The sequence below is a fragment of the Heterodontus francisci genome, chromosome 19, assembly GCF_036365525.1.
Source record: "Heterodontus francisci isolate sHetFra1 chromosome 19, sHetFra1.hap1, whole genome shotgun sequence".
Lineage (NCBI taxonomy): Eukaryota > Metazoa > Chordata > Chondrichthyes > Heterodontiformes > Heterodontidae > Heterodontus > Heterodontus francisci.
The window spans coordinates 93056854-93082198 of NC_090389.1; the positions used below are offsets into that span (position 1 = coordinate 93056854).

The 25345-nt window shown below is 49.9% G+C and overlaps 1 protein-coding gene across 4 annotated transcripts in view; it reads left to right on the forward strand.

Moving 5' to 3' along the window:
* The window catches only part of LOC137380434 (actin nucleation-promoting factor WAS-like), a 166857-nt gene that overhangs the window by 106067 nt on the left and 35445 nt on the right, over nt 1–25345 (forward strand). For 2 of the 4 annotated variants that reach the window (XM_068052364.1, XM_068052365.1), the window contains exons 4-6: nt 16947–17043; nt 20851–20877; nt 25235–25277. In XM_068052364.1, the coding sequence (XP_067908465.1) occupies nt 16947–17043; nt 20851–20877; nt 25235–25277 (167 nt within the window). Of the gene's footprint in view, nt 1–16946; nt 17044–20850; nt 20878–24544; nt 24732–25234; nt 25278–25345 lie in introns of those variants that run through there. The other 2 variants (XR_010977025.1, XM_068052362.1) reach the window with 2 other exon arrangements.

Here is a 25345-nt window from a genome sequence, read left to right on the forward strand (position 1 = left end):
AGGGTTCAGACCGTGTGGGTTCAGACCGTGTGGGTTCAGACCGTGTGAGTTCAGACCGTGTGGGTTCAGACCGTGTGGGTTCAGACCGTGACAGTTCAGACCGTGTGGGTTCAGACCGTGTGAGTTCAGACCGTGACAGTTCAGACCGTGTGAGTTCAGACCGTGTGAGTTCAGACCGTGACAGTTCAGACCGTGTGGGTTCAGACCGTGTGAGTTCAGACCGTGACAGTTCAGACCGTGTGGGTTCAGACCGTGTGAGTTCAGACCGTGACAGTTCAGACCGTGTGAGTTCAGACCGTGTGAGTTCAGACCGTGACAGTTCAGACCGTGTGGGTTCAGACCGTGTGAGTTCAGACCGTGACAGTTCAGACCGTGTGGGTTCAGACCGTGTGAGTTCAGACCGTGACAGTTCAGACCGTGAGGGTTCAGACCGTGTGGGGTCAGACCGTGTGAGTTCAGACCGTGTGAGTTCAGACCGTGTGGGTTCAGACCGTGAGAGTTCAGACCGTGTGAGTTCAGACCGTGACAGTTCAGACCGTGTGAGTTCAGACCGTGACAGTTCAGACCGTGTGGGTTCAGACCGTGTGAGTTCAGACCGTGACAGTTCAGACCGTGTGGGTTCAGACCGTGTGGGTTCAGACCGTGAGAGTTCAGACCGTGACAGTTCAGACCGTGTGAGTTCAGACCGTGTGAGTTCAGACCGTGACAGTTCAGACCGTGTGGGTTCAGACCGTGTGAGTTCAGACCGTGACAGTTCAGACCGTGTGAGTTCAGACCGTGTGGGTTCAGACCGTGTGGGTTCAGACCGTGACAGTTCAGACCGTGTGAGTTCAGACCGTGACAGTTCAGACCGTGTGGGTTCAGACCGTGTGAGTTCAGACCGTGACAGTTCAGACCGTGTGAGTTCAGACCGTGACAGTTCAGACCGTGTGAGTTCAGACCGTGTGGGTTCAGACCGTGTGAGTTCAGACCGTGACAGTTCAGACCGTGTGAGTTCAGACCGTGTGAGTTCAGACCGTGACAGTTCAGACCGTGAGGGTTCAGACCGTGTGAGTTCAGACCGTGTGAGTTCAGACCGTGAGGGTTCAGACCGTGTGAGTTCAGACCGTGTGAGTTCAGACCGTGACAGTTCAGACCGTGAGGGTTCAGACCGTGACAGTTCAGACCGTGAGGGTTCAGACCGTGTGAGTTCAGACCGTGTGGGTTCAGACCTTGAGGGTTCAGACCGTGTGAGTTCAGACCGTGTGAGTTCAGACCGTGACAGTTCAGACCGTGTGGGTTCAGACCGTGTGAGTTCAGACCGTGAGGGTTCAGACCGTGTGGGTTCAGACCGTGTGAGTTCAGACCGTGTGGGTTCAGACCGTGTGGGTTCAGACCGTGTGAGTTCAGACCGTGTGAGTTCAGACCGTGTGGGTTCAGACCGTGTGGGTTCAGACCGTGTGAGTTCAGACCGTGTGGGTTCAGACCGTGTGAGTTCAGACCGTGTGGGTTCAGACCGTGTGGGTTCAGACCGTGTGAGTTCAGACCGTGACAGTTCAGACCGTGTGGGTTCAGACCGTGTGAGTTCAGACCGTGACAGTTCAGACCGTGTGAGTTCAGACCGTGTGAGTTCAGACCGTGACAGTTCAGACCGTGTGGGTTCAGACCGTGTGAGTTCAGACCGTGACAGTTCAGACCGTGTGGGTTCAGACCGTGTGAGTTCAGACCGTGACAGTTCAGACCGTGTGAGTTCAGACCGTGTGAGTTCAGACCGTGACAGTTCAGACCGTGTGGGTTCAGACCGTGTGAGTTCAGACCGTGACAGTTCAGACCGTGTGGGTTCAGACCGTGTGAGTTCAGACCGTGACAGTTCAGACCGTGAGGGTTCAGACCGTGTGGGGTCAGACCGTGTGAGTTCAGACCGTGTGAGTTCAGACCGTGTGGGTTCAGACCGTGAGAGTTCAGACCGTGTGAGTTCAGACCGTGACAGTTCAGACCGTGTGAGTTCAGACCGTGACAGTTCAGACCGTGTGGGTTCAGACCGTGTGAGTTCAGACCGTGACAGTTCAGACCGTGTGGGTTCAGACCGTGTGGGTTCAGACCGTGACAGTTCAGACCGTGTGAGTTCAGACCGTGACAGTTCAGACCGTGACAGTTCAGACCGTGTGAGTTCAGACCGTGAGGGTTCAGACCGTGAGGGTTCAGACCGTGTGAGTTCAGACCGTGACAGTTCAGACCGTGTGAGTTCAGACCGTGACAGTTCAGACCGTGTGGGTTCAGACCGTGTGAGTTCAGACCGTGACAGTTCAGACCGTGTGGGTTCAGACCGTGTGGGTTCAGACCGTGACAGTTCAGACCGTGTGAGTTCAGACCGTGACAGTTCAGACCGTGACAGTTCAGACCGTGTGAGTTCAGACCGTGACAGTTCAGACCGTGTGGGTTCAGACCGTGTGGGTTCAGACCGTGACAGTTCAGACCGTGTGAGTTCAGACCGTGTGAGTTCAGACCGTGACAGTTCAGACCGTGTGAGTTCAGACCGTGACAGTTCAGACCGTGTGAGTTCAGACCGTGTGGGTTCAGACCGTGTGAGTTCAGACCGTGTGAGTTCAGACCGTGTGAGTTCAGACCGTGACAGTTCAGACCGTGTGAGTTCAGACTGTGACAGTTCAGACCGTGTGAGTTCAGACCGTGACAGTTCAGACCGTGTGAGTTCAGACCGTGTGAGTTCAGACCGTGACAGTTCAGACCGTGTGAGTTCAGACCGTGTGGGTTCAGACCGTGTGAGTTCAGACCGTGTGAGTTCAGACCGTGTGGGTTCAGACCGTGTGAGTTCAGACCGTGTGAGTTCAGACCGTGTGGGTTCAGACCGTGTGGGTTCAGACCGTGAGGGTTCAGACCGTGTGAGTTCAGACCGTGTGAGTTCAGACCGTGACAGTTCAGACCGTGACAGTTCAGACCGTGTGGGTTCAGACCGTGAGGGTTCAGACCGTGAGGGTTCAGACCGTGTGAGTTCAGACCGTGTGAGTTCAGACCGTGTGGGTTCAGACCGTGTGGGTTCAGACCGTGAGGGTTCAGACCGTGTGAGTTCAGACCGTGTGGGTTCAGACCGTGAGGGTTCAGACCGTGTGGGTTCAGACCGTGTGGGTTCAGACCGTGAGGGTTCAGACCGTGTGAGTTCAGACCGTGTGGGTTCAGACCGTGAGGGTTCAGACCGTGTGGGTTCAGACCGTGAGGGTTCAGACCGTGTGGGTTCAGACCGTGTGGGTTCAGACCGTGTGAGTTCAGACCGTGTGGGTTCAGACCGTGTGGGTTCAGACCGTGTGGGTTCAGACCGTGACAGTTCAGACCGTGTGGGTTCAGACCGTGTGAGTTCAGACCGTGACAGTTCAGACCGTGTGAGTTCAGACCGTGTGAGTTCAGACCGTGACAGTTCAGACCGTGTGGGTTCAGACCGTGTGAGTTCAGACCGTGACAGTTCAGACCGTGTGGGTTCAGACCGTGTGAGTTCAGACCGTGACAGTTCAGACCGTGTGAGTTCAGACCGTGTGAGTTCAGACCGTGACAGTTCAGACCGTGTGGGTTCAGACCGTGTGAGTTCAGACCGTGACAGTTCAGACCGTGTGGGTTCAGACCGTGTGAGTTCAGACCGTGACAGTTCAGACCGTGAGGGTTCAGACCGTGTGGGGTCAGACCGTGTGAGTTCAGACCGTGTGAGTTCAGACCGTGTGGGTTCAGACCGTGAGAGTTCAGACCGTGTGAGTTCAGACCGTGACAGTTCAGACCGTGTGAGTTCAGACCGTGACAGTTCAGACCGTGTGGGTTCAGACCGTGTGAGTTCAGACCGTGACAGTTCAGACCGTGTGGGTTCAGACCGTGTGGGTTCAGACCGTGACAGTTCAGACCGTGTGAGTTCAGACCGTGACAGTTCAGACCGTGACAGTTCAGACCGTGTGAGTTCAGACCGTGAGGGTTCAGACCGTGAGGGTTCAGACCGTGTGAGTTCAGACCGTGACAGTTCAGACCGTGTGGGTTCAGACCGTGTGGGTTCAGACCGTGACAGTTCAGACCGTGTGAGTTCAGACCGTGTGAGTTCAGACCGTGACAGTTCAGACCGTGTGAGTTCAGACCGTGACAGTTCAGACCGTGTGAGTTCAGACCGTGTGGGTTCAGACCGTGTGGGTTCAGACCGTGTGAGTTCAGACCGTGTGAGTTCAGACCGTGACAGTTCAGACCGTGTGAGTTCAGACTGTGACAGTTCAGACCGTGTGAGTTCAGACCGTGACAGTTCAGACCGTGTGAGTTCAGACCGTGTGAGTTCAGACCGTGACAGTTCAGACCGTGTGAGTTCAGACCGTGTGGGTTCAGACCGTGTGAGTTCAGACCGTGTGAGTTCAGACCGTGTGGGTTCAGACCGTGTGAGTTCAGACCGTGTGAGTTCAGACCGTGTGAGTTCAGACCGTGTGGGTTCAGACCGTGTGGGTTCAGACCGTGAGGGTTCAGACCGTGTGAGTTCAGACCGTGTGAGTTCAGACCGTGACAGTTCAGACCGTGTGAGTTCAGACCGTGAGGGTTCAGACCGTGTGGGTTCAGACCGTGAGGGTTCAGACCGTGAGGGTTCAGACCGTGTGAGTTCAGACCGTGTGAGTTCAGACCGTGTGGGTTCAGACCGTGTGGGTTCAGACCGTGTGGGTTCAGACCGTGAGGGTTCAGACCGTGTGAGTTCAGACCGTGTGGGTTCAGACCGTGAGGGTTCAGACCGTGTGGGTTCAGACCGTGTGGGTTCAGACCGTGAGGGTTCAGACCGTGTGAGTTCAGACCGTGTGGGTTCAGACCGTGAGGGTTCAGACCGTGTGGGTTCAGACCGTGAGGGTTCAGACCGTGTGGGTTCAGACCGTGTGGGTTCAGACCGTGTGAGTTCAGACCGTGAGGGTTCAGACCGTGTGGGTTCAGACCGTGACAGTTCAGACCGTGTGAGTTCAGACTGTGTGAGTTCAGACCGTGTGGGTTCAGACCGTGTGAGTTCAGACCGTGTGGGTTCAGACCGTGTGGGTTCAGACCGTGTGAGTTCAGACCGTGTGAGTTCAGACCGTGTGGGTTCAGACCGTGTGGGTTCAGACCGTGTGAGTTCAGACCGTGTGGGTTCAGACCGTGTGAGTTCAGACCGTGTGAGTTCAGACCGTGTGAGTTCAGACCGTGAGGGTTCAGACCGTGTGAGTTCAGACTGTGTGAGTTCAGACCGTGACGGTTCAGACCGTGACGGTTCAGACCAAGGTGTAAGCAGGTCAGAGACTGGAAATTCTGTGGGAAATAACTCACCCCCTGAGTCCTCAATGCCTGTCAACCATCTACAAAGCAGAAGTCAAAGAGTCATTTGCAGCACAAAAGGAGGCCATTCAGCCCATCAGGTTCATGCTGGCTCTCCAAGGAGCGATCCAGTCAGTCCCACTCCCCCACTCTATTGCCATAACACTACAAGTTTATTTCCTTCAAATAACCATCCAGTTTCCTTTTGAAGTCATTGTCTCCACTTCCAGCAACCTCTTGGGCAGCGAGTTCCAGGTCATAGAAAATAGGAGCAGGAGTAGGCCATTCTGCCCTTCGGGCCTGCTCCGCCATTCATTATAATCATGGCTGATCATCCAACCTGTTCCCGCTTTCTCCCCATACCCTTTGATCCCTTTCACCCCAACAGCTATATCTAACTCCTTCTTGAAAACATACAAAGTTTTGGCCTCAACTGCTTTCTGTGGTAGCGAATTCCACAGGTTCACCACTCTCTGGGTGAAGAAATTTCTCCTCATCTCAGTCCTGAAATGTTTACCCCGTATCCTTAGACTATGACCCCTGGTTCTGGACTCCCCCACCATCAAGAACATCCTTCCTGCATCTACCCTGTCAAGTCCTGTTAGAATTTCACAGGTTTTTATGAGATCCCCCCTCACTCTTCTGAACTCCAGCGAATATAATCCTAACCGACTCAATCTCTCCTCTTACATCAGTCCCCCCATCCCAGGAATCAGTCTGGTAAACCTTCGCTGCACTCCCTCTATAGCAAGAACATCCTTCCTCAGATAAGGAGACCAAAACTGCACACAATATTCCAGGTGTGGCCTCACCAAGGCCCTGTATAATTGCAGCAAGACATCCCTGCTCCTGTACTCGAATCCTCTCGCTATGAAGGCCAACATACCATTTGCCTTTTTTACCGCCTGTTGGACCTGCATGCTTACCTTCAGCGACTGGTGTACGAGAACACCCAGATCTCGCTGCATATTCCCCTCTCTCAGTTTATAGCTGTTCAGATAATCTGCCTTCCTGTTTTTGCTACCAAAGTGGATAACCTCACATTTATCCACATTATATTGCATCTGCCATGCATTAGCCCACTCATTCAACTTGTCTAAATCAACCTGAAGCCTCTCTGCATCCTTCTCACAACTCACCCTCCCACCCAGTTTTGAGTCATCTGCAAATTTGGAGATATTACATTTAGTTCCCTCATCTAAATCATTAATGTATATTGTGAATAGCTGGGGTCCTAGCACCGATCCCTGTGGTACCCCACTAGTCACTGCCTGCCATTCGGAAAAAGACCCATTTATCCCGACTCTTTGTTTCCTGTCTGCCAACCAATTTTCTATCCATTGCAATACACTACCCCCAATCCCATGCACTTTAATTTTACTGGCTAATCTCTTATGTGGGACTTTGTCGAAAGCCTTCTGAAAGTCCAAATAAACCACATCCACTGGCTCCCCCTCATCAACTCTACTAGTTACACCCTCAAAGAATTCTAGTAGATTTGTCAAGCATGATTTCCCTTTCGTAAATCCATGCTGACTCTGTCCAATTCTACCACTGTTCTCTAAGTGCTCTGCTATAAAATCTTTGATAATGGACTCTAGAATTTTCCCCACTACCGACGTCAGGCTTACTGGTCTATAATTCCCTGCTTTCTCTCTACCTCCCTTTTTAAATAGTGGGGTTACATTAGCTACCCTCCAATCTGTAGGAACTGTTCCAGAGTCTATAGAATCTTGGAAGATGACCACCAATGCATCCACTATTTCTAGGGCCACTTCCATAAGTACTCTGGGATGCAGACCATCAGGCCCTGGGGATTTATCGGCCTTCAATCCCATCAATTTCCCCAACACCATTTCTCTACTGGTACTGATTTCCTTCAGTTCCTCCCTTTCACTAAACCCTGTGTTCCCCAACATTTCTGGTATGATATTTGTGTCCTCCTTTGTGAAGACAGAACCAAAGTATGCATTTAGTTGGTCAGTCATTTCTTTGTTCCCCCATAATAAATTTCCCTGTTTCTGACTGTAAGGGACCTACATTTGTCTTCACCAATCTTTTTCTCTTCACATACCGATAGAAACTTTTACAGTCAGTTTTTATGTTCCCCTCAAGCTTGCTCTCGTACTTTATTTTCCTCTTCTTAATCAATCCCTTGGTCCTCCTTTGCTGAATTCTAAACTGCTCCCAATCCTCAGGTCTGTTTTTTCTGGCGAATTTATATGCCTCTTCCTTGGATCTAATGCTATCTCTAATTTCCCTTGTAAGCCATGGTTTGGCTACCTTTCCCGTTTTACTTTTGCACCAGACAGGGATAAACAATTGTTGCAGTTCACCCATGCGCTCTTTGAATGTTTGCCATCCACCGTCATCCCTCTAAGTAATGTTTCCCAATCCGTCATAGCCAACTCGTGCCTCATACCTTCATAGTTTCCTTTATTAAGATTCAGGACCCTAGTCTCAGAATCAACTACGTCACTCTCCACCTTGATGAAGAATTCTATTATATTATGGTCGCTCATCCCCAAGGGGTCTCGCACAACTAGATTGTCAATTATTCCTCTCTCATTACACAATACCCAGTCTAGGATGGCCTGTTCTGTAGTTGGTTCCTCAACGTATTGGTCCAGAAAACCATCCCGTATACAATCCATGGATTCCTCCTCTACGGTATTGTGACTAATTTGATTTGCCCAATCTATATGCAGATTAAAGTCACCCATAAGTACAGATGTTCCTTTATCGCATGCATCTCTAATTTCCTGTTTAATGCCATTCCCAACATCACCACTACAGTTTGGGGGTCTATATACAACCCCCACTAATGTTTTTGCCCCTTAGTGTTTCTCAGCTCTACCCATACAGATTCCACATCGTCAGAGCTAATATCCTTCCTCACTATTGTGTTACTTTCCTCTTTAACCAGCAATGCAACTCCACCGCCTTTTACTTTTTGTCTGTCCTTCCTAAATACTGAGTACCCCTGGATGTTCATTTCCCATCCCTGGTCACCCTGCAACCATGTCTCCGGAATCCCAACTATATCATACTCGTTTACATCTATTTTCATGATTAATTCATCCAATTTATTGCGAATGCTCCGCATGTTAAGGGGCAAAGCCTTAAGGCTCGTCTTTTTAACATTACTTGTCCCCTTCCCACTATTTTTCACTGTGGCCCTGTTTGATTCTGGCCCTTGATTTCTCTGTCTATCACTTTTCTTATTCCCCTTACTGTCTTTTGTTCTTGTCTTTGATCCCCCCTCCTCTGACTCCTTGCAAAGGTCCCCATTCCCCCTGCCATTTTAGTTTAAACCCTCCCCAACCACTCTAGCAAATACTCCCCCAAGGACATCAGTCCCGGTCCTGCCCAGGTGTAACCCTTCCAGTTTGTACTGGTCCCACCTCCCCCAGAACCGGTCCCAATGTCCCAGGAATCTAAAATCCTCCCCCTCACACCATCTCTTCAGCCATGTATTCATCTGATATATCCTGCTATTTCTACTCTGACCAGCACGTGGCACTGGTAGTAATCCTGAGATCACTAACTTTGAGGTCCTACTTTTCAACTTACTTCCTAGCTCCCTATATTCTGCTTTTAGGACCTCATCCTTTTTTTAACTTATGTCGTTTGTACCAATGTGTACCACGACCACTGGCTGTTCACCCTCCCCCTTCAGAATGTCCTGTAACCACTCTGAGACATCCTTGACCCTAGCACCAGGGAGGCAACATACCATCCTGGAGTCTCGTTTGCGGCTACAGAAACGCCTGTCTATTCCCCTTACAATTGAATCCCCTATAACTATTCCATTCCCACACTTTTAACTCCTCCCCTGTGCAGCAGAGCCAACCATGGTGCAACGAACTGGGTTGTTGCTGCTTTTCCCTGAGAGGCCATTCCCCCCAAACGTATCCAAAGCAGTATACCTGTTTTACAGGGAAATAGCCACAGGAGATTCCTGAACTGCCTGCCTAGTCCTCTTGCTCTGCCTGGTGGTCACCCATTCCCTTCCTGCCTGTGGAGTCTGAGCCTGCGGTGTGACCACCTCTCTATACGTGCTACCCACGATACTCTCCGCCTCGCGGATGCTCCACAGTGTCCCCAGCTGCCGTGCTAGCTCTGATTCCCGGGCTTCCAGGAGCTGCAGCTGGTGGCACTTCCTGCACACATGCCGATCCCGGGCACTGGAAGTGTTCCTGGCTTCCGACATGGAGCACGAGGAGCACACCACGGCTTTGAGCTCTCCTGCCATGACTTAACCCTTTAAATTAACCTTTTGGAAGATCTTAATGTCAAATAATATCAGTTACACTAGGGCCCCTCTTCCTTGGTCCTCGTTACTGCAGAACTCCCTAAAAAAAAACACTACTATATATGAAATAAACTGTAAACCTTTCTTACCTTCGATACTTACCCAGCTATTTAGAGTTATTCCGTAACAGCAGTGACTCACCAACCAGTCACCTTGCAGCTTCCCTGTGATATCCCTGTTGGCTTTTTTCTTTTCTTTCAAAACTCCGGCGCGCTGGAAGAGCTCCGACTGCTCCCACCCAGGTCTGACTGCTCACACACAGGTCTGACTGCTCTCAGCTCCTGAAGGTAAGCGATGGTTCCAGTGATGGAGGATTTTAGTTACAAGGAAAAGCTGGGTTTGTTCTCCTTAGAACAAAGGAGATCAATAATCATTACCGCCTGTTGCGTAAAAAAAAGTTCTTCCTCATATTCCCCCTGCATCTTTTGCCCTAAACCTTCAATTTGTGTCCCCTAGTTCTCGCACCATTAGTTAATGGGAACAGCTTTTCCCTGTCTAACTTATCTAAGCCTGTCATAATCTTGTACACTTCTATTAAATCTCCCCTCAATCTCCTTTACTCCAAGGAGAACAACCCCAGCTTCTTCAACCTAACCTTGTAACTAAAATTCTCCATCCCTGGAACCATTCTGGTAAATCTCCTCTGCACCCTCTCAAGAACCCTCACATCCTTCCTAATGTGTGATGATCAAAAATGGATGCAATATTCCAGTTGGGGCCTAACCAGAGCTTTATAAATGTTCAGCAAAACGTCCCTGCTTTTGTACTCAATACCTCTGTTTATGAAGCCCAAGATCCCATATACTTTACTAATCACTCTCTCAATATGTCCTATCAACTTCAAAGATCGATGCACATACACCCCCAGGTCCCTCTGTTCCTGCACACTCTTTAGAACTGTGCCATTAAGTATATATTGCTTCTCTCTATTCCTTCTGCCAAAATGCATCACATCACACTTCTCTGTATTAAATTCCATCTGCCACATGTCTGCCACTTGTGTTAGTCTATCTATGTTCTGTTGCAGGCAATTGGTATCATCCTCACTGTTAGTCACATCTCCAAGATTGGTGTCATCGGCAAATTTTGAAATTCTACTCTGTATTCCAAGATCCAAGTCATTTATATATAGCAAAAAAATCAGTGGGCCCAGCACTGACCCTTGGGGAACACCACTGTCTACCATCCTCCAGTCTGAATAGCAACCATTTATTACGACTCAGTTTTCTGTCCTTAAGCCAATTTTTTTATCCAGTTGGACACTGACCCTCCTATTCCATGAGCCTCAATTTTCTTAACCAGTCTTTTCTGTGGTACTTTATTAAACACTTTCCTAAAATCCACATAAACAACATCCACTGCATTTCCTTCACCAATCTTTTTTACTTCAACAAAAAATTCAATTAGATTAGTCAGGTGTGTGATGCAATACTCTCCACTTGCCTGGATGGGTGCAGCTCCAACAACACTCAAGAAGCTCGACACCATCCAGGACAAAGCAGCCTGCTTGATTGGCACCCCATCTACAAACATTCACTCCCTCCACCACCGACGCACAGTGGCAGCAGTGTGTACCATCTACAAGATGCAATGCACCAAGGCTCCTCAGACAGCACCTTCCAAACCTGTGACCTCTACCAACTAGAAGGACAAGGGCAGCAGATGCATGGGAACATCACCACCTGCAAGTTCCCCTCCAAGTCACACACCATCCTGACTTGGAACTATATCGCCGTTCCTTCACTGTCGCTGGGTCAAAATCCTGAAACTCCCTTCCTAACAGCACTGTGGGTGTACCTACCCCACATGGACTGCAGCGGTTCAAGAAGGCAGCTCACCACCACCTTCTCGAGGACTATTAGGCATGGCCAATAAATTGTGGCTTGGCCAGTGACGCTCACATCCTATGAAACAAATATAAACTAAGATGTGAACCCTAACCCTGTCTGAGGGCCTTTGACCCTCAGTGTATAATGTTACTCCTGGTCTCGGGTCTGTAGCTGGGGGGAGGGCTGAGTCCAATCTGGGGTGTGGGTCCAGAAACATTCTGTCACTCTTAGTGTTTAGAGTTTATAATTCAAGGAGAATGTTCTAGAGACCCTTATATTTAATTAACAGCTGTGCAGACTCTACCGTTCCTTCAGGTGCCGCTTAAACCAAGGGGAATTCAAGGAATTGTGGTTAAATATTAACTGGGAAATTGCTGTGTGGACTTCAGTCACGTCTTCATAGCAGTGTCACCACTGACCTTCCCTTCCAGGCAGGATCTCAGCCAGGGTGACACCTCCCCCAGCTACTGAGCATTACTGATACCCCAAACACAAGCACCCACAACTTGCTAACCCTTCCCCCACAGTCCCTAGTCTCCCATCACCCCAATCCCCCCTCCCTCAGTCCCTTCCCACCACCAATCTCCCCCTTGCTGAGTTTCATCTCCGTCAGTCCTTCTTCCCCCAGTCTCTCCACTTTCCCCACTCTCCCCCTCCCCCCAGTCTGCTCTCCCTTAGTCTCCCCCTCCCCAGTCTGAGGGTTACTGACATCCCCAACACAAGCACCCACACCCTGCTTGCACAGAACCTTGTCACTGCAGGAAATTCGAAAGAAATTGCCTAAAAATAATTTGTCCTCAATTCACAAGCCAGCTCATCCTCTCTTTATACAAAAACGGTAAATCATTTGATGTATTGAGGCTACAGATTTAAAAATTGCAACTCTAAGCAAAAACAGAACTTTCTCAACACCCAATGTGATCGAGCACTGTGCCCTTACACAGTTCACCTCACACAGACCTCTGCTGGCAGAAAGGTTCAACAGCACCTTTAGTTGTCATCACAACAGACCCACATCCCAGTAAAAATAACACAGCAGACCCACATCCCAGTAAAAATATCACAGCAGACCCACATCCCAGTAAAAATAACACAGCAGACCCACATCCCAGTAAAAATAACACAGCAGACCCACATCCCAGTAAAAATAACACAGCAGACCCACATCCCAGTAAAAATATCACAGCAGACCCACATCCCAGTAAAAATAACACAGCAGACCCACATCCCAGTAAAAATATCACAGCAGACCCACATCCCAGTAAAAATAACACAGCAGACCCACATCCCAGTAAAAATAACACAGCAGACCCACATCCCAGTAAAAATAACACAGCAGACCCACATCCCAGTAAAAATAACACAGCAGACCCACAGCCCAGTAAAAATAACACAGCAGACCCACATCCCAGTAAAAATAACACAGCAGACCCACATCCCAGTAAAAATAACACAGCAGACCCACATCCCAGTAAAAATAACACAGCAGACCCACATCCCAGTAAAAATATCACAGCAGACCCACATCCCAGTAAAAATAACACAGCAGACCCACATCCCAGTAAAAATATCACAGCAGACCCACATCCCAGTAAAAATAACACAGCAGACCCACATCCCAGTAAAAATAACACAGCAGACCCACATCCCAGTAAAAATAACACAGCAGACCCACATCCCAGTAAAAATATCACAGCAGACCCACATCCCAGTAAAAATAACACAGCAGACCCACATCCCAGTAAAAATATCACAGCAGACCCACATCCCAGTAAAAATAACACAGCAGACCCACAGCCCAGTAAAAATAACACAGCAGACCCACATCCCAGTAAAAATAACACAGCAGACCCACATCCCAGTAAAAATATCACAGCAGACCCACATCCCAGTAAAAATAACACAGCAGACCCACATCCCAGTAAAAATATCACAGCAGACCCACATCCCAGTAAAAATAACACAGCAGACCCACATCCCAGTAAAAATATCACAGCAGACCCACATCCCAGTAAAAATAACACAGCAGACCCATATCCCAGTAAAAATATCACAGCAGACCTACCAGAATCCAGCAGAAATATTGCAGACCTACCAGAATCCAGCAGAAATATCACAGCAGATCCATCACATCCCAGCAGAAATATGAAGGTATTTATTTAGCAGTAATACACCAGAGTGTTAGAAGTGACCGTGAATTTGACATTGGTCTGGCAGCTGGCGTCATTGTAGAACATCTGCGGGTTTGAGAACTTCAGGGATAGCATGTTTATCGAGGTGGTCACCCTGCAACTTAAGATTGTGCAGGCAGGGAGGGAATGGAAATAGTGATCACAGTATCATAAGGTTCAGGTTAGCTATGGAATAGGACAAAGAGCAATCCAGAGTGAAAAATAACTAATTGGGGAGGGCCAATTTCAAAGTCATAGTGAAAGAGCAAGTAATTGCGATACTGGATGGACTAAACATTGATGAAGAGCAGGTATTTGAAAGTCTGTCTGTGCTTAAAGTTGATAAGCCACCAGGACTGGATCAGATGCATCCGAGGGTACTGAGGGAAGTAAGCAGGGAAATTGTGGAGGCACTGGCCATAATCTTCCAATCCTCCCTATATACAGAGTGGTACCAGAGGACTGGAGAATTGCAAATGTTACACCTTGTTCAAAAAGGGTGTAAGGATAAACCCAGCAATTACAGACAAGTTAGTTTTACCTCAGTGGTGAGAAAGCTTTTAGAAAGAACAACCCAGGACAAAATTAACAGTCTCTTGGACAAATGTGTATTAATTAAGGAAAGTCAGCACAGATTTGTTAAGGGTAAATCGTGTTTAACTAATTTGATTGACTTTTTCAATGAGGTAACAGGGAGGGTTGATGAGGATAATGCAGTTGATGTGTTGTATATGGACTTCCAAAAGGCTTTTGATACAGTCCCACACAACAGGTTTATCAGCAAAATTAAAGCCCATGGAACAAAAGGGACAGTGGCAGCATGGATACAAAGTTGGCTGAGTGATAGGACACAGAGAGTAGCGGTGAATGGTTGTTTTTCAGACTGGAGGAAGGCTGTTAGTGGGATTCCCTGTTAAATGGACCCAAGCCAAATGGTGAAGAATGAACTTAGACACAGATCCTTTTCTTGATAGTTGCTTTTTTCACAGAATACAGCATTACATATCTCTGTCTTCTGTAAATCCACACCTAGTGTCCCAGCAGGCTCTCTGTATATCCTCTCTAAGTCTTTATTTAAACAATGCCCCTTCACCTGTTTATCTTAACAACATAATTATCCTACCATTAACATTCCTCAAGAGTGGGTATTAGGACCCCTGCTCTTCGTGATCTATATTAATGATGATGGGTGTGCAGGGCACAATTTCAAAATTTGCAAATGACACAAAACTTCTAAGTATGGGCGGCACAGTGGTTAGCACCGCAGCCTCACAGCTCCAGCGACCTGGGTTCAATTCTGGGTACTGCCTGTGTGGAGTTTGCAAGTTCTCCCTGTGACCGCGTGGGTTTCCGCCGGGTGCTCCGGTTTCCTCCCACAGCCAAAGACTTGCAGGTTGATAGGTAAATTGGCCATTATAAATTGCCCCTAGTATAGGTAGGTGGTAGGAGAATGGTGGGGATGTGGTAGGGAATATGGGATTAATGTAGGATTAGTATAAATGGGTGGTTGTTGGTCGGCACAGACTTGGTGGGCCGAAGGGCCTGTTTCAGTGCTGTATCTCTCTATGACTATTGTGAACTGTGAGGAGGATAGTGATAGACTGCAAGACGATGTAGACAGGCTGGAGGAATGGGTGGACACGTATCAGATGAAATTTAATGTAGAGAAATGTGAAGTGATACATTTTGTAAAAAGAACAAGGAGAGGTGATATAAAATAAAGGGTACAATTTTAAAGGGGGTGCAGGAGCAGAGAGACCTGGGGGTATATGTGCACAGATCATTGAAGGTGGCAGGGCAAGTTAATAAGGTGGTTAAAAAAGCACACGGGATCCTGGGTTTTATAAATAGAGGCAAGGAGTACAAGAGCAAGGAGGTTATGGTGAACCTTTATAAAACATTGGTTTGGCCTCAACTGGAGTATTGTGTCCAATTCTGTGCACCAACCTTTAGGAAGGATGTGAGAGTTCTTGAGAGAGTGCAGAGGAGATTTAGCAGAATGGTTCCAGGGATGAGGAACTCCAATCACGTGGATAGATTGGAGAAGCTGGGGCTGTTCCCCTTCGAGAAGGTGGAGAGGTGATTTGATAGAATTGTTCAAAATCATGAGACGTCTGTACAGAGTAGATAGCGAGAAACTGTTCCCATTGGCGGAAGGAACGAGAACCAGAGGACACAGATTTAAGGAGACAGGCTAAAGAAGCAATGGCGACATGAAGAAAAACTTTATTAGGAACTGGAATGCACTGTCTGAGAGTGTGGTGGAGGCAGGTTCAGTGAGTGTTTAGGAACTGGAATGCACTGTCTGAGAGTGTGGTGGAGGCAGGTTCAGTGAGAGTTTAGGATCTGGAATGCACTGTCTGAGAGTGTGGTGGAGGCAGGTTCAGTAAGTGTTCAGGATCTGGAATGCACTGTCTGCGAGTGTAGTGGAGGCAGGTTCAGTGAGTGTTTAGGATCTGGAATGCACTGTCTGAGAGTGTGGTGGAGGCAGGTTCAGTGAGTGTTTAGGATCTGGAATGCACTGTCTGAGAGTGTAGTGGAGGCAGGTTCAGTGAGTGTTTAGGATCTGGAATGCACTGTCTGAGAGTGTAGTGGAGGCAGGTTCAGTGAGTGTTTAGGATCTGGAATGCACTGTCTGAGAGTGTGGTGGAGGCAGGTTCAGTGAGTGTTTACGATCTGGAATGCACTATCTGAGAGTGTGGTGGAGGCAGGTTCAGTGAGTGTTTAGGATCTGGAATACACTGTCTGCGAGTGTAGTGGAGGCAGGTTCAGTGAGTGTTTAGGATCTGGAATGCACTGTCTGAGAGTGTAGTGGAGGCAGGTTCAGTGAGTGTTTAGGATCTGGAATGCACTGTCTGAGAGTGTGGTGGAGGCAGGTTCAGTGAGTGTTTACGATCTGGAATGCACTATCTGAGAGTGTGGTGGAGGCAGGTTCAGTGAGTGTTCAGGATCTGGAATGCACTGTCTGAGAGTGTGGTGGAGGCAGGTTCAGAGAGTATTTAGGATCTGGAATGCACTGTCTGAGAGTGTGGTGGAGGCAGGTTCAGTGAGTGTTCAGGATCTGGAATGCACTGTCTGAGAGTGTGGTGGAGGCAGGTTCAGAGAGTGTTTAGGATCTGGAATGCACTGTCTGAGAGTGTGGTGGAGGCAGGTTCAATCATCGCTTTCAAAAGAGAACTGGATAATTATCTGAAGAGAAAAAAATTGCAGGGCTCCAAGGAAAAGATGGGGCGTGGGACTAGTTAAGTTGCTTTTTCAGAGAATCGGCATGGATATGATGGGCTGAATGGCCTCCACCTGTGTTGTAACCATTCCATGATTCTGTGTGTTTCATACTTTGTTGTGCAGGATTGCCTGGCAGCTTTGAACTTCAGTGATGAACTGGAAGGAGAGAAGTTTAAAGTTGTCGTTGATAGCAAAGTCCAAATACTGCAGCAGAAGAAAGGTCAGTCTTGCTTTTCCTTGCTTGGATTTATGGACCCCAGATATCCAAATTACCAGGGATACAGACTTTCATTGTGATTTACAACATAATAGACTTGTTAGCAAAGTTGTTACCCATGCAATTAGAGGGACAGTGGCATCATGGATACAAAATTAGCTCAGGAACAGGAAGCAGAGAGTTGTGCTGAATGTTTTTCAGACTGGATGGAGGTATACAGTGACGTTCCCCAGGGGTCAATATTCCGACCACTGCTCTTTTTGATATATATTAATTACCTGGACATGAGTATACAACGAACAATTCCAAAGTTTGCAGTTGACACAAAGTTGGGAAATGTCGCAAACAGTGAGGAGGATAATAACTGACCTCAACAAGAGACAGACTGGTGATATAGGCAGACACACAACTGATGAAATTTAAGGCAGAGAAATGTGAAGTGATATACTTTGGTAGGAAGAATGAGAGGTAACATAAACTAAATGGTGCAACTTTAAAGGGGCTGCAAGAGCAGAGAAATCTTGGGGTATATGTACACAAATCTTTAAAATAATAGGTCAATTTGAGAAGCCTGTTTTTATAAAAACCATATAGGGTCCAGGTTCAATCCCCATTTCAGCTGTGGTATCTCGTGGAGGCTTGCTTCCTGCTTCCTTGCCCCGCCCCATGCTAGAGGAGTGATGTCAAGCTATAATGACCAACTGGCTCTCTCTAATGGAGAGAGATGCCTGTGGTCCTTTTGGGACTACGTTTCAAACAACAATAACAACAACAGGATCCTGGACTTTATAAATAGAGGCATAGAGTAAACCAACGGAGTTATAATGAACCTTTATAAAACTCTGGCTAGGCCCCAGCTGGAGTATTGTGTCTAATTCTGGGCACCACACTTTAGGAAGGATATGAAGACCTTGTTGAGGGTGCAGAGGAGTTTTACTAGAATTGTACCAGAGATGAGGGACTTTAATTATGTGGAGAGTTTGGAGAAGTTGGGATTGCATTATCTCCAGTAAATATAGTAACAAATTAATTAGAGACTCTGGGGGTGTATTCTCTCCAGTAAATACAGTAACGGGCAGGTATTTCAAGTGGTTATTATTCACGGTTATTTCACCTCCATGGCAGCTCTGCCTCTCACCCATGACTGACTCCCTGCCCTCCTGATCTCCTCCAAAGACTCCATTCATTCTGTGTGAGCCAGAATGGGAACCCAAGACAGCCTGGGTCACTGAGGCCAATGTCTGCACTGCAACAGCTGACTCAGGAAAGAGGTAGACCCCAATGGGCACTGTGGAAAACTCAAGATTTGACCTATGAACCATCCATCAGGATTGGGGACAGAAACTTGCTCTATTGGCCTTGGTATGTGCTTGGATACTGAGCCTGCGCACTGTCAGAGAAACAGGGCATGTTGTATGTAAGAGAGACATGTGAGTGTGTCAGGGTGGGTAACTGAGACACATACATAAATAGACCAACTAGTTCATCCAGCTGACTCATACTGCCACCGATCCCTCACTGTGACCCCAGACACCGCACCACCCCCCCACACCCTCACAATCCTATCTCTATCTCCATCTCCTGCCCCCACCCCTCCCTCCATCACCCAAACCATCACTCCAACTCCATCTCCTGCCCCCACCCCTCCCTCCATCACCCAAACCATCACTCCATCTCCATCCTCTACCCCCACTCCTCCCTCCATCACCCAAACATCACTCTAACTCCATCCTCTACCCCCCACCCCTCCCTCCATCTCCCAAACCATCACTCCATCTCCATCCTCTACCCCCACTCCTCCCTCCATCACCCAAACCATCACTCCAACTCCATCCTCTACCCCCCACCCCTCCCTCCATCTCCCAAACCATGACTCCATCTCCATCCTCTACCCCCACTCCTCCCTCCATCACCCAAACCATCACTCCAACTCCATCCTCTACACCCCACTCCTCCCTCCATCACCCAAACCATCACTCCATCTCCATCCTCTACCCCCACTCCTCCCTCCATCACCCAAACCATCACTCCATCTCCATCCTCTACCCCCACTCCTCCCTCCATCACCCAAACCATCACTCCAACTCCATCCTCTACCCCCACTCCTCCCTCCATCACCCAAACCATCACTCCTCCATCCTCTACCCCCCACCCCTCCCTCCATCACCCAAACCATCACTCCAACTCCATCCTCTACCACCCACCCCTCCCTCCATCACCCAAACCATCACTCCAACTCCATCCTCTACCCCCCACCCCTCCCTCCATCACCCAAACCATCACTCCAACTCCATCCTCTACCCCCACTCCTCCCTCCATCACCCAAACCATCACTCCAACTCCATCCTCAACCCCCCACCCCTCCCTCCATCACCCAAACCATCACTCCAACTCCATCCTCTACCCCCACTCCTCCCTCCATCACCCAAACCATCACTCCAACTCCATCCTCTACCCCCCACCCCTCCCTCCATCACCCAAACCATCACTCCAACTCCATCCTCTACCCCCACTCCTCCCTCCATCACCCAAACCATCACTCCAACTCCATCCTCTACCCCCCACCCCTCCCTCCATCTCCCAAACCATCACTCCATCTCCATCCTCTACCCCCACTCCTCCCTCCATCACCCAAACCATCACTCCAACTCCATCCTCTACCCCCCACCCCTCCCTCCATCTCCCAAACCATCACTCCATCTCCATCCTCTACCCCCACTCCTCCCTCCATCACGCAAACCATCACTCCAACTCCATCCTCTACACCCCACTCCTCCCTCCATCACCCAAACCATCACTCCATCTCCATCCTCTACCCCCACTCCTCCCTCCATCACCCAAACCATCACCCCATCTCCATCCTCTACCCCCACTCCTCCCTCCATCACCCAAACCATCACTCCAACTCCATCCTCTACCCCCCACCCCTCCCTCCATCACCCAAACCATCACTCCATCTCCATCCTCTACCCCCACTCCTCCCTCCATCACCCAAACCATCACTCCAACTCCATCCTCTACCACCCACCCCTCCCTCCATCACCAAACCATCACTCCAACTCCATCCTCTACGCCCCACCCCTCCCTCCATCTTCCAAACCATCACACCAACTCCATCCTCTACCCCCACCCCTCCCTCCATCACCCAAACCATCACTCCATCTCCATCCTCTACCCCCACTCCTCCCTCCATCACCCAAACCATCACTCCAACTCCATCCTCTACCCCCACCCCTCCCTCCATCACCCAAACCATCACTCCATCTCCATCCTCTACCTCCACTCCTCCCTCCATCACCCAAACCATCACTCCAACTCCATCCTCTACCCCCCACCCCTCCCTCCATCACCCAAACATCATTCCAACTCCATCCTCTACCCCCACTCCTCCCTCCATCACCCAAACCATCACTCCAACTCCATCCTCTACCCCCACCCCTCCCTCCATCACCCAAACCATCACTCCAACTCCATCCTCTACCCCCCACCCCTCCCTCCATCACCAACCCATCACTCCAACTCCATCCTCTACCCCTCACCCCTTCCTCCATCACCCAAACATTAATCCAACTCCATCCTCTACCCCCCACCCCTCCCTCCATCACCCAAACCATCACTCCAACTCCATCCTCTACCCCCCACCCCTCCGTCCATCGTCACACCGCAAGCTGCCAACCCAACTCAGTCCTCCATTGCCCATTTCATTGGCATTGAGTGTGTACAAGAGTTAAAATGATAAACCAGCTCCTTGATGTTACAAGTGAAAACTGTTTTGATTGTTTACAAACTGTGTTTAAATTTTATTTTCAGGCAGCAGAAGGAGTGTGAAGAGCAAAAGTGAGTTTCTACTTTGCTTTGAATTTCATTTGATCATTTAAGAGTGAACAATGACATCAAGTCCCAGAGCTCAGTAACCCTGGGGAGGGGGAGCCGCAGCACACACCTGGTAACCTGGGGGAGGGGGAGCCCCAGCATACACAGGGTAACCCTGGGGAGGGGGAGCCCCAGCACACACCCGGTATCCTTGGGGAGGGGGAGCCCCAGCACACACCCAGTAACCCTGGGGAGGGGGAGCCCCAGCACACACCCGGTATCCCTGGGGAGGGGGAGCCCCAGCACACACCCGGTATCCCTGGGGAGGGGGAGCCCCAGCACACACCTGGTATCCCTGGGGAGGGGGAGCCCCAGCACACATCCGGTAACCCTGGGGAGGGGGAGCCCCAGCACACACCCGGTATCCCTGGGGAGGGGGAGCCCCAGCACACACCCAGTAACCCTGGGGAGGGAGCCCCAGCAGACACCCGGTAACCCTGGGGAGGGAGAGCCCCAGCACACACCCGGTAACCCTGGGGAGGGAGAGCCCCAGCAGACACCCGGTAACCCTGGGGAGGGAGAGTCCCAGCACACACCCGGTAACCCTGGGGAGGGAGAGCCCCAGCAGACACCCGGTATCCCTGGGGAGGGGGAGCCCCAGCAGACACCCGGTAACCCTGGGGAGGGGGAGCCCCAGCACACACCCGGTATCCTTGGGGAGGGGGAGCCCCAGCACACACCCAGTAACCCTGGTGAGGGGAAACCCCAGCACACATCCGGTAGCCCTGGGGAGGGGGAGCCCCAGCACACACCCGGTATCCCTGGGGAGGGGGAGCCCCAGCACACACCCGGTATCCCTGGGGAGGGGGAGCCCCAGCACACACCTGGTATCCCTGGGGAGGGGGAGCCCCAGCACACATCCGGTAACCCTGGGGAGGGGGAGCCCCAGCACACACCCGGTATCCCTGGGGAGGGGGAGCCCCAGCACACACCCAGTAACCCTGGGGAGGGAGAGACCCAGCACACACCTGGTATCCCTGGGGAGGGGGAGCCCCAGCACACACCCGGTATCCCTGGGGAGGGGGAGCCCCAGCACACACCCAGTAACCCTGGGGAGGGAGCCCCAGCAGACACCCGGTAACCCTGGGGAGGGAGAGCCCCAGCACACACCCGGTAACCCTGGGGAGGGAGAGCCCCAGCAGACACCCGGTAACCCTGGGGAGGGAGAGTCCCAGCACACACCCGGTAACCCTGGGGAGGGAGAGCCCCAGCAGACACCCGGTATCCCTGGGGAGGGGGAGCCCCAGCAGACACCCGGTAACCCTGGGGAGGGGGAGCCCCAGCAGACACCCGGTAACCCTGGGGAGGGGGAGCCCCAGCACACACTCAGTAACCCTGACGGAGCGGGGGGGTCTCCAGCATTTGGAGAGGGTAAGCAAAGTGAAGGAATACACAATAAACAGGAGGATATTGAGAGGGGTAGAAAAAGTGAGAGATCTTGGACCGCCTGTCCACAGGTTCCTGAAGGTGGCAGGACAGGTAGATAGAGTGGTGAAGAAGGCATATGGAATACTTTATTGTCTGAGGTATAGAATTCAAAAGCAGGGATGTAATGCTGGAACTGTATAAAATGCTGATTAGACCACAGTTGGAGTATTGTGTACAGTTCTGATCAATACATTACAGAAAGGACATAATTGCTCTGGAGAGAGTACAGAGGAGATTTACAAGAATTTTGCCAGTGCTCGAAAGTTGCAGATATGACGAAAGATTGGATAGGTTGGGGTTGTTTTCCTTAGAACAGAGGAGGCCGAGGGGTGACTTAATAGAGATGTACAAAATTATGAGGGGCCTAGAGTAGAGTTGACAGGAAGGACCTGTTTCCCCTATCGGAGAGGTCAATTACCAGGGGGCACAGATTTAAGGTGATTGGTAGAAGGATTAGAGGGGACATGAGGAGAAATGCTTTTACCCAGAGGGTGATGGGTGTCTGAAATTTGCAGCCGGATCGGTGGTGGAGGCAGAAACCCACAACTCATTGAAAAGGTACCTGGACATACACCTGAAGTGCTGGAACTGGCAAGGCTATGGACCAGGTGCTGGAAGGTGAGATTAGATTGGGTGGCTAGTTTTTTCAGCCGGCACGGACACGATGGGCTGAATGGCCTCCCATGGTTCTATGAATCACAAAGGCAAATAGTTTGTTAACTTTTATTGCACAGGGGCTGAAATACAAGAATAAGGAAGTCTTGCTACAATTGTATAGGGCTTTGGTGAGAGCAAGCTGGAGTACTGTGTGCAGTTTTGGTCTCTTCCCCTATAAGGAAGGATAGACTTGTCTTCGAGGGGGTGGAACAAAGGTTCACTAGATTGATTATTGAGAGAAGAGAGTTGCCCAAGAGGAGAGTTTGAGTAGAAGTGGTCTATACTCTCTGGAGTTTAGAAGAATGAATTGGAACATATAAAATTCTGAGACAAAAGCAAAATACTCCAGATGCTGGAAATCTGAAATAAAAACAGAAAAATGCTAGAAATACTCAGCAGATCTGGGAGCATCTGTGGAGAGAGAATTAATGTTTCAGGTCGATGACTCTTGGCCTCCGGTTCAGACTAAAATTCTGAGACACTGTTTCCCCAGGCAGGAGAGTATAGAACTGGGGGCATAGTCTGAAGATACAACGTGTGTCATTTAGGGACTGAGATGAGGAGCAATTTCTTCACTCAAAGGTTTGTAACTCTTTGGAATTCTCTACCCCAATGAGCTGTGGATGCTCAGTCGTTGAGTATTTTCTAGACAGAGATCGATTAAATTTTGGACACTAAGGGAATCTCGGAATATGAGGATGGAGAGGAAAGTGGAGTTGATGTGGCAGATCAGCCATGATCTTATTGAATAGCAAGAGCAGGCTGAAGGGGCCGAATGGCCTACTCCTGCTCCTATTTCTTATATTCTTACACCGAATGGGAAAGCTCACTCAGCACTGGCCAGAGATTGTACCTGAGTCCTTCCTGTTCTGTGTGTCTCTTTGAAACATTGAGATCCTTGAGTTTAAATACTGTAAACTATTTGATTAATAAGTTGTGTAAAGATGTTGTGATAAGATGTGTGTGTGAAATTGGGGGGTTGGTTACTGGCCCTTTAAGGCTGGTGCCGCCTCCATGCTGGGGCAGCAGTGATTGCTGGTTCCCAATTAGTTTCAGGTGGACAGATTGAGTCAGTTGCTGCTATTTTCCTAAATGGATTGAGAGTGTGGCTGCGTCTACGCCTTGTAGAGATGAAGATTGCATTTGTGAAAGCCTTGTGTCACTATGGTAAATTGATTGCTATTTCTGAGGGGTATTTAGATCAGTTGGATTGTAGATATTGCTTTTCCTCCAGTCAGAAACTCTATTTGCTGCTGCCAGTTTATCAGCCTGGGGTTTCGATCCCTAGTTGTGGGGATGTCTCCCCAAACCCCACAGGACAAGTTACAAAGGTTGGGATGGGGGGGCGGGGGGGGGGTGATTTTGTGGTTGAAGATTGTATTGGGAATGGTGAGGTTAGTGGATGTGGGATTTTGAAGTCAATGGATAGGGTGGTTTGGGGATGTGGATTGGGGATGGGGGATTAGTTTTTGAATTTGGGGCTTGAGTTGGTGAATGGGGTTTTTTGAGGTCAGGCGTTTTATTAATTGAAATTTATTTATTACAGTGGCCAGTTTCAGTGATTCCATGAAACCTTCATTGCCCATGGCTACCACTGATATCCGAACCCTGACATCACCAATCTTCGTTACTGTGGCATAGGCTCCACCCCATTGGCCCAGGGAGAAGAGGAAAGCAAGACCCATTCGGAGCAAAGTCTCCAAATCTGAGATTGGGGCTCCCAGCAATTTCCAGTGAGAATCCTAAATATTCCAGTCTCACCAGAGGGTGGGGTGGGAATGGGAAAGAGGTGGTGGATTTGAGTTTGGATTTCAAGGTCTGTGAAAGGGGTTTAGTGCGGGAGGGGTTGAGGGTCAATGGAGAGTTTAGGGTTGGGTCAGTTATGGAGGGGGTGGGGTTAGTGGGTGGGTTTGGGGGTTTAGTGCAAGTTTGGGTGTTTGGGGAGGCGGTGTTTGTGTTTGGGGCTGGGGGGGAGGGTCTGGGTTGAGGGGCTGGGGGGGGGTGTTGAGGGACTGGGGGGTCTCTGGGTTGAGGGACCTGGTGTGGGGGGGGGGGGTCTCTGGGTTGAGGGACCAGGGGGGTCTGGGTTGAGGGACTGGGGGGGTGGGGTCTGGGTTGAGGGACCTGGTTTGGGGGTGGGGGGGGGTTCTGGGTTGAGGGATTGGGGTGGGGGTGGGGGGTTCTGGATGGATTATTTGCTACTTCTGATGAGGTTAAACTGTTTTTCTGTCCTCAGGCATATTGGCCATGTGGCCTGGGACCCTCAGACTGGATTCGATGTAAGTGCATGCGCTCCCCTCATCCAAGTTACTGTGTTGGGTAGGGGGAGTGGGGGCTGGGGGTTTGG